Source organism: Notamacropus eugenii, chromosome 6 (assembly GCF_028372415.1).
Source record: "Notamacropus eugenii isolate mMacEug1 chromosome 6, mMacEug1.pri_v2, whole genome shotgun sequence".
Taxonomy (NCBI): Eukaryota; Metazoa; Chordata; class Mammalia; order Diprotodontia; family Macropodidae; genus Notamacropus; species Notamacropus eugenii.
The window spans coordinates 369,401,764-369,414,614 of NC_092877.1; the positions used below are offsets into that span (position 1 = coordinate 369,401,764).

General features: G+C 43.3%; 1 protein-coding gene across 4 annotated transcripts; it reads left to right on the forward strand.

Annotated features, from left to right (window-relative positions):
• The first annotated feature begins 895 nt into the window (after positions 1–895).
• On the forward strand, positions 896–12,502 carry C6H3orf33 (chromosome 6 C3orf33 homolog). 4 transcript variants are annotated; one of them, XM_072618665.1, is made up of 5 exons: positions 896–1,406; positions 3,426–3,485; positions 5,108–5,255; positions 7,185–7,345; positions 11,822–12,502. In XM_072618665.1, the coding sequence occupies exons 1-5, from the start codon at positions 1,110–1,112 to the stop codon at positions 12,221–12,223; spliced, it is 1,068 nt and encodes a 355-aa protein (XP_072474766.1). In that variant the 5' UTR covers positions 896–1,109; the 3' UTR covers positions 12,224–12,502. The 4 variants fall into 4 exon arrangements, 3 of the variants coding, with proteins under 3 accessions (XP_072474766.1, XP_072474768.1, XP_072474767.1); XM_072618667.1 differs by lacking the exon at positions 896–1,406 and adding an exon at positions 1,643–1,778; XM_072618666.1 differs by lacking the exon at positions 896–1,406 and adding an exon at positions 1,833–1,851.
• Positions 12,503–12,851: the final 349 nt, after the last annotated feature.

A 12,851-nucleotide genomic window follows, 5' to 3' on the forward strand; every position in this document is an offset into this window, starting at 1 on the left:
CAACACAGTAACTTTGGGGGGAGGTGGAAACACCAGCGTGGATCCCTAGGTTGGCCCCCTACGGTCTGAAGACCACCTGGCATCCCCGGCCAGGTCCTTGCTCTGGGGTAGGTGAATTGGCTTCCTGCTATCCTGCTGCTAGGAGCCTTCCCTGATGGGGTGCTTGGACCCCAATCCTAAACTCACATTTGTCTCTAGCTTCAAAATACTATCCCAGGCAGTTTCTCCCCAGCCCAAGAACCTCCTCCGCCCGCAACAGCCGCTGTCTCCTTTCCTGCAACAGTAACCATTTGTGCCCAAGGAATGCATTAGTCTGGGCCAGCTGTGTCGGGGCTGCGCACTGGGCCATAGCGACTTTTACCACCCAGACACAGTATACGCCCTTACATGGGGAGGGGAGGGGGGTGGATGGGTGGGAGATATAAAAAGAGTCCTTGTAATCGGAAAAATAGAGACTGAGTCCATGATGGGCCAGGGGTCAAGGGACCTCGCCTCCTTGCACGTGCCCTGGGCCGCGAGGCCGCATGCGTAGTGCGCAAGCGCGAAGCTACGTAACAAGGCCCGCGCTGCCGCCCAATGAACGAAGAGGTTCGCAAGGCGGGGAGGGGCTGGTACTGGGTGCCCGGAGGAAAACGGGGGCAGCCGGAAGTACCGGCAGTTTGTAGTACGATGGGTCTAGCGTAGGACACGGCTGCCCGCCGCTTGCCCGGCCTTTCTAGGCAGGAGTAACCGTAACCACAAGAGACGCAGAAACGCAGGTTGGCCTCGCTAGGAAGGCCTCAGCACGGGCGCAGGCGCAGACCGGCCACGCTAGGCAGGGAGCGGCAGAGGCGCACGCGCAGGCGCGGACCGGCCTCGCTAGGCAGGAGTAACCGAAACGCAGGTTGGCTAGGAAGGCCTCAGCACGGGCGCAGGCGCGGACCGGCCTCGCTAGGCAGGAGTAACCGAAACGCAGGTTGGCTAGGAAGGCCTCAGCACGGGCGCAGGCGCAGCCCGGCCACGCTAGGCAGGGAGCGGCAGAGGCGCAGGCGCAGGCGCAGCCCGGCTTCACTAAGCCGGCGCTGAGGCGCAGGGGCGGACCGGCCGGCCGCCGACACCTCCACCTGGGGATGGAGGAGGAGCAGGGCGCCCCGGGGCCGCCGCCTGATCGCCTGCCGACCCCCACGTGGAAGCCGCAGGCCAACGTGATGTCCCGGGTGACCTCCTCGATGCCGCCGCCGCCGGTCCTCCCCCAGCGCAGACCCCCGGCCCCGCAGCAGCTCCCGAACGTGCCGCCCGAGGACCTCACCGCCTTCGGGACCGAGACCCCCGCGGAGGGCCCGGCCCCGGTGACCCCGCACGCCGGCGCCTCCAACGTGGTGGCGCTCCTGTCCCAGTGGGCCGACGACCACCTCCACCTCATCCGGGTAGCCCGGGGCCCTGGGGCGGGAGGCGGGGGCGGAGGGCGTGGCCCGGCCGGGCTGGGCCGAGGGGGCCCCCTGAGCTCGGCCTCGTCTGGACGTAGCTTGGGTTGCCCCGGTTACCCGACGCTGCGTCGGGCGTTTCCGGACTGGGCTGTCAGAGGGGCCCCGGGCTGGCCGCCCCCTTTCCCGTCGGAGCTCTGGTTTCCAGGGTGACAGACCCCGCGCCCTGACCTCCCCCCGAGGGAGGAGGCCAGAAAGGGCGGATCTGCAGGTGCTCCGGCAGGGGCTCGTACACCTGTGTGCGCGTGTGTGCACGTCCTGGGCCCCTTGTCAGAAGACCTCCTAAGTGATTGCAGCAAATGCTGGCCAGCGGAGGTTAGGAAAAAGGAATGTCGCTTTTTAGCGCATCCGAGAGTTCTCCCGAGCATACCAAGGATAGCTTCCCTAAGTGAGTTAAGCTCGTTTCTATAATGAAACAAGCTGCTTACAACACCGTGACGTGTGGAACAAGGAAAAAGAAAAATGACCTTTTTATCCCAAATACTCTGATCATAGACATAGGCCTAAAGAGCCCATGTATTAAAAAAAAAAAAGTAGCCGGCACAGGCAATGGGAACATCCACGGATGGAGAGCTCTCTGAAGTGGGATGTGTCTGGGCTTAAGGGTAACTAAGAAGGGAAAAGAAAAGAAGTATAGAAGACCTGTATCTAATTGTATTTACTGGAGTTGCAAAAAGAATTAATAACCTTTTCAAAAGTAAGATAAATGTTGAGAAATTTATCTCTAAGAAATGAAGCTTTTTTAAAGCATGTACGCTTTCATTTATTTTTTACTGAAGTGTTGTAGCTGAAAGGAAATCCAAGATAATTGTTTTTTTAAATGCAGTGAAAAGAGTGCTAGAGTTGGAGGTAAGAGGACTTGGCTTCTAAGGACCTGGTACTTAATAAGCACCTGCCTGTGACCTTGGGCAAGTGACTAATGCTCCCTGGGTCTCAGTTTCCTTAACTGAAAAATCTGGGGTCAGACTTGATTACTTTGAAGGCTCCTTTCACATCTAAATATATGATTCTGAGAAGAATTAGCAAGGTATCACATTGATTCAAATACAAGTTACTCTCAATATACGCTTCCCATCTTCCCCTCCTGATACTGAGGCAAAAGGGGGTGTGCACTTAAAATGACATAAAATTATTTACAAAATATTTATATGTCATGTATAACAAGAATGAATGATCCACATCCACATAAGGCCTGTGTTGTTACTCATAGCACTGGGGATTCTGAAAAACCAGATTGGGAGACTGAAATGGCAGCTTGCATTTAGACCAATGTGGTATTGATTAATATCTCACTGTGTATACAGCATTGTACTAAGCACTTTGGCTTTCCAAGCTCTATTTTTTTGTCTTCAAGGAACCTATGATGTAGTGCCAAGCTAGATAGTCAAAACTGTCTTCACTGAATTCAGAAGAGGTTCCAGGGACCAAGGAATTCTGGGGCTTTGGCTGTACCTTAAGGGATAGACTTGATTGGGATGGTTTTGTGCGTGTGTGTGTGTGTGTGTGTCTGTGTGTGTCTGTGTGTGTGTCTGTCCTTCATTGCCAAAGAAGACCATGCCATCAGAGAAATGATGACATGAGTTAGATTTGACTTTGTTTTGAGTGAGGGAAGGCTGTGCAGGTCACCAGCCCCACTTCTTCTCCAGAGCCATCTGAACTCAGTGACCTGATATTCATCAGGATGACTGGAGATGACCCAGGATGAGGCAGTTAGGGTTAAGTGACTTGCCCAAGGTCACACAGCTAATGAGTGTTAAATGTCTGAGGTGAGATTTGCACTCAGGTCCTCCTGACTCCTGCACTGGTGCTCTATCCACTACACCGCCTAGCTGCCCCATTGGAATGGTTAGAGTCAGATGGGACGAGGAGTTCAGATTGAAGACGTTTAAAAAAGTTAATAAATTCAATGTTGGACACAGTTATTGTGTAGAATTAATGGCTTGTATTATGTACTTTTTATAGAACATCAGTACTGGAATGGCGGTAGCAGGAGTTATATTATTTGCAAGAAGTATTAAATTGGTAAGTTAACATTTGAAAATTCTTTAGGATAAGTAGTTCATGTGCTGTTTTAAAAGTTCTTGATTCAGTTTTAATTCAAGCAGTCTGTCATTTATTCATTATGTTTCAAGCATTTAAGAATATTTAACATTGAAATCTTTGAAAATTGTATTTACTGTAGAGTACCACTTTTTCTAATTACTACATATTTGAAAAAAATCTCAGAGATTTGACCTAAGAGAACGTTGCCGTTAGAAAAGTTTACATTTCGTTCTCCCCAGGATATCTCAAAATGTCTTTCATGATGGTTTTAGCACTGTGGAGATTTTTAACTCATTCAGCAGAAAGTCACTTAATTAAAAATGGTTCTTAACAATTTTTTAAAAAAGATCATTAATTTTATTATAGCTAATCATCATGTTGCTACCATGAAGGACTGTCAATGATTTATTGGTCCTGTGTCAGTTTTTTAAAATTGTTTCTTGAGTTGAAACTTATTTTCATTCTATTTCATCGTCTTAAATGCCACTTTCAAAGTCTTCAGAAAAAAAATGTAAAAATCATCAACTGTTTTTTATTCTTGTCAGTCACAGTTTTGTGATTGTTTCACCTCGGTTTTTATGTTTCCCTTCCTGAACTTCTTTCACTGGGGACATTGTAAAGCAGAAAGCTCTTGTTTTATTCTCCTCCTTAATACTTAAAATAATACCAGGATTTCCTCTCTAGTTGTCTTTCTTTCATTTGTAATTTGGGATTCTCTTATTTTTTAAATGTCATGAATTCAGATTAAACTTAAAAAATCATAAGCCTGTTACTTGCTATAACAAAAAGTCAAATGAACACTCTGAGGAGAGATCTCACTCATCTCCCCACCTTCAGTAAGGCAGGCATGAAAGAATGAACAGATAAGCGGATAGGGTACTTTTTAAAAAATTTTAACTCAGATTTTTTTACCTCAGAGGAAATTTTTTTTTTTTACCCAGGCGACTTCTGTGGTTTTGATTTTTGCTTCATGAATTGCTCAAAGAAACTAATCTTTAGCATGTTTTTTTTTTTTAACATATCTTGAGATTGGATCTCACAATTTTTTTAGTCTATTTCCCTAAAAGGCTATTTCTTGGTTTCACTGAGGTTTTATACTGACTACTTTGTGCCCTGAAGCTCCCAGATTTACCACATTTTTAAAAAGCTGTCTTTCTGAAGGGGTCGCGTAGCAGATTTTGTTTCTGTTTTATAAAAACAAAGATCTTTTACGTTTCCTCCAGCCCTCTTTGTTCATTGTCTTTATCCAAGAGCCCTCTTGTCTACATGTCCCTGGATGGGTGGTGCTGTTCTGGCCACAGTCATGGTGCTGACTTGTCCTTATGGTATCATCCTTTCTGTGCTATCTCTTCCTGATCTCCTCTCATCACCCTCCAGTGTCATTTTCATCTCTGAGTTGGTGCCTTTCCTTAATTAGAAACATTGTTTCAGGGTATTTTTAAGTTAAAAATTACAAATTGAATGAGAAATAACTGAGGATTATATTGTTAAAGTTATTCTGTTAGAAGTATAAGATTCAACAAATTCTTATTTTAATGGCAGAAATACCAAAACAGTTTTGGTAAGAATTTTTTCATATTTTTTTTCCTGCAAATCGACAGACATCCAAATTTCTAAAGCCTTCAGATATTCCTATAGAATTTATTAAAAATCACGTTAAATTACGAGGACGACTACACCAGATCACCGAAAAGGGGCTGGAATTGGAACATATTCCCATTAGCATCCCTCTAATTTCATCATGGAGAAGTAAGTAAAGGTAGAGGAATAATGATTAAATATAAATAAATAACAGTTGGGAGGTCCTAGTATTCTGTGTTTTTGGTAAAGTAGAAAAAACACATGATTTTACTTAAGAACATTAAGTTATTCCTCTTATTTTATACCCATTTGATTAGTGATAGAAGAGTGAGAGCATTTACTGAGCACCTAATATTATTAAGCTGGTACTGTTGCAGCAGCTGCTGGTTAGTCTTCCTGCCCCAAATCTCTCTCCACTCCCTTCCATCCTTTCTCAGCTGGAAGATTGATTTTCCTAAATGTCAGGTCCAAACAAGTCACCCCCTACTACTTATTTGGTGAACTCCAATGGTTCCCTGTCATCTCCAGGACCAAATATAAAATCCTTCCTTGGCTTTTAAAGCCTCTACATCCTGAGCCTTTTTTCCTTCTCACCTTGTTCACATACTCTGGTCTTTTGATTGTCCCACATCTCAACACGCCCATCTCCTTCTTGCCATTTCCCCTGGCCCTTCCTTAGGCCTAAAACTCTCCTTCCTGGCTTCTTTCACATCTCAGCTAAAGTCTTACCTTAGGGATTTAGAAGTTTCATAAAGGGTGTGCCATGTGTAATTAGGCACTGAAGGAATGGGGGAAAGATTTCAGCTGGCAGAATTGAGGATTGGGGAGGAGTCTTTTGTTGGCTTGGGGGTCAGCATCAGTGGGGCAAGATGAACCCAGTATGGAGAGTGGCTGGAACCTAGAGTGATATGAAGCTAAGAAGTTGGGGGGGGGGGTGCGTGCAGGACTTTGTGGAGGGGAGAAATGTAAGTACCAACGCTTCGGAGAGAAGCAGAGATGCCTGCGTGGCTGTAGAAGATGGTTGTCATCTTAAGTCTAGGGAGCGAGACCACACGTAATTGTAATAAACATGGAAGGTGGTGAGCCTTGACAAGACTGAAGGAAATTGGAGAAGGTGCATTGATGGTTTGGCTGCAGACTTCTTGTATTCTGAACCAGTGTGGGGGGAGGGTATGGAGCATTTTACACATTCTCTGGTCAGGGACTCTTCTTTATAGTGGTTACTTAACATCAGTGAAGTTTCTTCTATAGGAAATGATACCTTTTCCTTTATTTCTTTCCCACTGGAGGGCATTGGTAGCTTGTCACATACAGTTCTCTGTGTCGGAATTGTAGATGACTGCAGTGTCTCCTCAGTTTGTAATTTCTTGTAGTTTGGTATTGGTTTTTGTCCTTTGATATAGTGACTTAATGAGTTGACTGCACAAAGACATCTCTTTCAGAGATGTTTCTTACATTGAGAACTAGTTGTTTCTTGTTGAGATAATTTTGTTTTTCCGTGATATATTTAGGATTCCTAGTATTTGAACAGTTAAAATCTCCTGGAGAGTTGGTCAAGAAGTTTCTTGTCTTAAACCAAGAGCTTCTCTAGAGCAAAAAAAGTCATAGGGAGGTTTTAACGTTTCTTTTTGTTCTTGGTCTGAATCTTATTCTCTTTGGTGTAAATTAAAGTCTATGTAGAATTTATGTCATATCATTTTTGTTGTTTTTTAAACAACTCATATGAATTTAAAGACACTCAAAAAACTTATCATTGGTGAAAACTCTTTGCAAAATCTGTAATTGCTAAAAATAAAAGACTTTGACTTTAAGAATTTTTGTTAATAATTGTGTAATCAGTTGACAAAACATCAGGTATATGTTGAGAGATTTGTTAACCCTGTAATTGTATGCCACACAGCATTCTGATATTTCTTTGCCTTTTAACTCCTGTCATCACCCTTTCTGTTTCCTAAGGAAAACCGAAGGTGAAGAAGTAGGTAGGAGTTTGAGTATTTTGAAAATAAATGTTACCTTTGACTTTTCCAACTAAACTTGGAAATTATTATTTGCATATGTTTTTCTAGCTAAAAATATGACTTCTCTTTACCTGTCTAGGGCAGCCATCTGGATTTTTGCTGATAAAGCTAGCTGGAGTTGAGCTCACTGAGGCTGGTCAACTGTGGTTGAGAAAGGAGTTAAGACCTTTCCAAGTACTGTGGTTCCAGCTCCTGGCAAGGGACAACTCATCACTTCTTTGCTACGTGTTGATGAACAGAGTAAGTGCTAGAAGAAGAAGCAACCAGAATCTTAGGTTTCTCATGTGTGTCCCATGCTTTGGTCCTTCGTCATTTAGAGTAGCATGTCCTTACCAGCACATCAGAGATATGATTCTGGGATGCCAAAAGGCACTTCTGCACTTTTCTACATTCCATTAAGGAGCAGCATTTAATGGCTTCAGGAACTCGAGATAAGTCTTTGCCAAGATTCTCCTCACTTTCTCGTCATCCCTCTCATTGGCTTTTCTCTCTCATCTCTTCCATTCTCCTTTCCCTCCCCTGCTCCATCTCCTCTCTGCCCCTTGGCATGGTCTCTTTTTTTGTTTTTCTGCCTTTCCTTTAGGCTGATTGCTTCCCCTTCCCCTTTTCTTTCTCTTGTTATCCTGCTTTGTCTCTTGTTTCACTTATCACCAGCTTTTAGTTCAAAATTGGGTTGTTTCAGGGCCAGACTCTCCCCAGGATGTGCTTTATTTAGGGTGTTGTGGTCAGCCCTGTTTATTCTTGCTCAGAGTTCCTGCACTGGCCTCTGCCTCTTGGGCTTAGGCTGCCCTAGATCTATCAGTCAATCAGTCCACATTTATTAAATGCCTACTGTGTGTCAGGCACTTTGAGGCTCATAGGGCGAAATCTCTATGGCCATCCCCCGTATTTTAGGACAGAGGGCTAGACCATCAGAGCTTCCACAGCTGAGCACCGTAGGACTGCAAGTGTTGCTGTCCTTTAGAGATCCCTTCCCTAGGGCTTGCTCAAGGGAGACGCCCCCCATTCTTTGGGTCTCTAGACATGAGCCTTGCAGGCTGTACAAGCATGTCTCTGGCCAGTCACTGAGCATGCTGTAGATCTACCTTGCCCTGTATGCCCTGGCTTTGCTGCTGGGACCCTTTCCTGTTGTCCTGATTCTAATGTAGTTCTGGAAAGAAATCAGTGATCGTAGTTTCACCGTTTTGGTAACAGGTTCCAGTTTGAGGGATTCATTGAAGCGGATTGGTGTGGACTGCAGTTGTCTGTAACACAGTCCATCTGTTTCCCAGTCATTTCTGCCCATTGGTGCTAGCTTGGTTCTCTGGAGACATCTGTTAATCTTCTGTAGTAAGGATCGGTTTTCTCTTTTAAGGCTTTTTGTTTTTGTTGGTTCGGTCATTTCAGTTTAGTCTGATGGTTTGTGGCTCCATTTGGAATTTTCTTGGCAAAGACACTAGAGTGATTTGCCATTTTCCTCTCCAGCTTATTTTATAGGTGAGGAAACTGAGGCGTACAAGTGGCTTGTCCAGTACCTGACAAGTGCACTGGACTTGTACGTGTCTGAGTGTCTGAGGCCAGATTTAAACTCATGAGTCTTCCTGATTTCCAAGCCCAGTGCTCTCTTACATCCAGCTTTATCTTTTTACAGGTGTAGGACTCTTAAATTCTAGAAAATGGTCCCTATGAAAATTACAGTCATTTACTGCATGACATGCAGTTGGAAATCCTTAGAAAGAGGAAGCATTTTGTTCAAGTAAAAAGTGTGTGAGGGTATGGCCTTTGCCCCCAGCAATAAGCATTTCCTGACTGGAGCAGCCTCCATTATTACTTAGCCCAGTAAGTCTCTTGACTGTGCCCACTCCAGACTTCTCTGAATGCTAATAAATTGAAAGGCAGACTTAAGAAAAAAGAAGGCCCTAAAAACTGTTATTATTCCCTTCCTACATATACCAAGATTTATTCATTTTAGAAGATGGAATTTTGGACATGATATCATTGACTTTTTCCTATAAACAACAGGAAGATTTTTACTGGCCTTTTTACAGAATGCACTTCAGGATACTTTGAGGAGAAAGTGAGGCTAGTGACCTGCACAGCCCTCTCTCACTCCAAACAAAGTCATGTGCAAGTCATGTCATCATTTCTCTGATGTCATGGTCCTCTTCGAAAACAAAGGACGAACACAACAGGGTACTTTGTTTAAAAAAAAGAGGTACTAAATGTAAGGTTTGCGTCTTATGTGCTTCCCTGAATCACATGCTTATCTCAAGACTCTTAGAACTTTCATGGTTCTGCTCTTGGCAACTCACATTTGTTTCTGTTTTTATAATCTACAATTTCCAGTGGAATATGAGAGCTGTCCTCCTGTTATTGCTGAGTCATTATTAATTATTTCATTAGATACATAAAACTGTCTGACTTGTTTCAGGGTAAACAGTATTGTAGGGCACACAGCAGTGGTTGAGCAGACCAGTGGTTTTCTTGTAATATCTGTCAAGTCCCTGGCTGAGAGCTGGAAGCAGTGGTAGAGGCCACCTAGGAAGGAAGGACTTAACTTAGCACCTACAATGTGCTAGCCACTGTATTAAGCATTTTACAGATATCTCATTTGATCCTCACAACAATCTTGGGAGAGGAGGCTATTGTGACCCCATTTTACCATTGAAGAAACTGAGGCAGACAGAGGTGAAGTGACTCGCCTCAGTCCCACAGATAATAAGTGTCTGAGGCAGGATTTGAATTCAGGTCTTCCTGACTCCAGGTTCAGTGTTCTGTCATACATTGTGCTCCCTAGGTGATCAGTTTCTGCCTGTAACAGGCCTCTCTAGGACATCACCAAGGAAAGGTCAACTTTCACTTGAAGACTTTTCATGAAGGGGAACTCACTATCACCCATAGCAGCCCATTGGGATCAGAAGTTTTCCCTTTTACTAAGCCTAAATCAGCTTCATTACCTGATCCATCCATTGACCTCTGGGGGCAAGCGACTAAGGCTCTTTGGTGGGACAGTCATTCAGATACTTAAAGAGTGGCTGTGAAAGACTTCTCTTTGGCCTACCTTTGAGCCAGCAATCCCTCTTTCAGTTATAGCCTCCATGGAGTTTTAGGACCATTCTGTACCTTAGTAAAAGAAGGCAGCAGTTGTGTGAGCTGAGGGGCTCTGAAGGGTTTGCCCACTGAAAGACCTGACTGGGACTAAGCATGTCGTGGAGTAGGATGCATCTTTTCTTCACTTTTTATCACTTCATATGGGCCTTCCCATATTTCTCTGAATTCTGACTGTGAAATCATTGCTTCTCAGACCATTTGCATGTTCCTCTATGTTCATATGCCATAGTTTGTTTTGCCATTCCCCAGTCAATTCAGCTTTCCCTCTTTGGCCTCTCATCTGTTCTTGCTCAATTGCCTGCTTTTACTTCTGTCCTTTCAAAGGTCTTTGAAAAATCTCAGTTCCCTGAGGTCTCTGTGGCTGTGTGACCTCTTTAGACAGCATCACCTTTTCTTCCTCTCTGGAAGAAAGACCTTCCCCTCCATCTCCCCTGTAGAGTGGATTTTCTTAAGAACTAGAGACTTGGAGACTGAGGTCCTCCCTAACTTCTTTCTGAGCCCTTTTAAATCTGCTTTCCCAAAATTGAAGGCACCTGTCTGACAATACCCAGCTTTTTACTTCTCCTCTACCATAAATTCTAAGGTGGAGCAGGATCTGCCTAAGCACCCTGTCATCTCTCATTCCCCACAGTTCTTGGTCACAGCCATGGCCAGAACAGTCTCTTTGGGTACTTCATCCACTTTAGAAGGATGGTATATTTATATAGCATTTCCCCACTACAAACTTGAGATGTACATAATTCCAGACAGTATAATCTCCTTTTTTACAGAAGGAAACAGAAGATGCGATTTGTCCTTGGTCATCCAGCTAGTGAGGGCAGGGCTGAGGCCTGAACCTAAATCTTCTGACTTCAATCAGTGATGAATATTTCTTCAAGCATCCAAGAAATACTTCAAGAAGGATTAGAGACCTTGGCTTACATCCCAATTCCAACACTTACTAGCCTCATGAACTTGGACACATCATATAAGTTCATTCTCTTATTTGTAAAAGGAAAAAATACATGTATGGTTGTTGTAAAGTCCTTTGTAAATTGCAAGTCCTTGGATAAGTGTGAGCCATTGTGACATCACACTCCATTTCCTCAATCCTTTGACAAATAAGGAGCTTTATATTATATTAAGTATTCATAATTAATGAATTAAGCTTGCTTTTTCATGGGCTGAAGCTTTGGATGAAAGTATCTGAAAAATCTTTTTTTTAGGTACTTTTATTTCTCTTCTTGATAACTTCATGTCACCATTCTGACCATCTGTTATTACAACTTGTTTTTGTCTCTTCTATCCCCACCTGACTACTGACCCTCTTTCTGGTTTGCAGTTTGCGTGATAATCTGCCTTATTATGCCTAAAACCAAGCAACTGTACTAATTAAGAAGAATTATACAGTAAACAAAAATAAGTAGAGTCAGAGGGAGAAGCAAATGGCACAGCTCCAGGGCTGAGATTTGGCCCTTGGATCCCTGATCCCCATTTGTGTCTTCCCTGGAGTCTTGAGGTTGTCAGAGTCAAGGGACCCCTCTATAAGTAGCATGTGTTTACATATGCAGCTGCAGGGGGCAGAGGGATGGAGTGTGGTATCTTTTAGTAGATGATGATAAATGTGTTTTTATTCTTTCATTCAAGGGCATGTATTTTACTGTGAGTTTGAATGAAGAGATTTTGAGAAGAGGGCTCGGCAAAACTGTTCTTATCAAAGAGCTAGATCAAACCTCTAAGATGTATTGGGCAGTTCACAAAAAGCTACTGAAAGCAGAGCTACGAGCCATAAAAAGAGGACAAGGAATTTGGAAAGAAGACACTGAGAAGTCGAGTTATGTAGAGAAATTTAAAAATTCATGGAGAGAAATATGGCGTGAAGACAATCCTTTCAAGAAAATGTCATTGTGGGAGTTGGACCTAAAGAGAAAATCCTGTTGTGAAATGTTAAAGAGCCAATGTAAAAAATGTAAAGGTAAATTAAGTAATTGCAGTTTTGCATTGAAGGTCAGAGAGCTTCTGAGATATATGAAACTTGGTAAAAGATAGTGAAATGGTGGAAGATTTCTAGAGGTCATATAACTGGAAAATACCTGAGAAACTGTGGAGTTATGTATGTTTCCTTGAGAAGTGTTGATGAGAAGTCCCCAAACAATCAGAGGTTTTTGACTTTTTTTAATGTTATTGTTAAAAAGTCTGAATTTTAAAAAAATGATTTTTATATATTTTAGATTGGAATTTAAACTGTGATGAGTATGCTTTTTATGTGCTTTTGTGAGAATGAAAAATACTGTGTAATAAATCACCAATTTTCAGGTTGTGAAAGAATCATCATTTTAAAAGGACTTTTACTTAGAATTGTTTTGAATGGTATTATGCATTTGAGCCATATTTTTATTTATTTAAAAATTGAATCAGCTTTCACAAATTTGGAATCATTAGAGAGATACCCACCCTACAAGCACCCCTGTCCTGCCTCTCATTTTATGGGTTACAAGCTATTTTGTCTTCACGAGACAGGAGACTGTAATGGAGAGCAAGACCTGGGTTCAGATAGTGCCCTGGGAGCCAAGGACAACTTTCTTAACCTCTGATTTCTGAAGGTCACTTAGCTCTCAAGCAGTTCTCTTAAGAGGAGGGGCACTTTCAGTCACCCATCATTGACATTCAAGAAGGC

Coding starts and splice junctions, on each gene's coding strand:
- C6H3orf33 (XM_072618665.1), top strand. CDS start 1,110: ATGGAGGAGGAGCAGGGCGCCCCGGGGCCGCCGCCTGATCGCCTGCCG. Junction 1,407..3,425: donor ACCACCTCCACCTCATCCGG/GTAGCCCGGGGC, acceptor TACTTTTTATAG/AACATCAGTACTGGAATGGC. Junction 7,346..11,821: donor GCTACGTGTTGATGAACAGA/GTAAGTGCTAGA, acceptor CTTTCATTCAAG/GGCATGTATTTTACTGTGAG.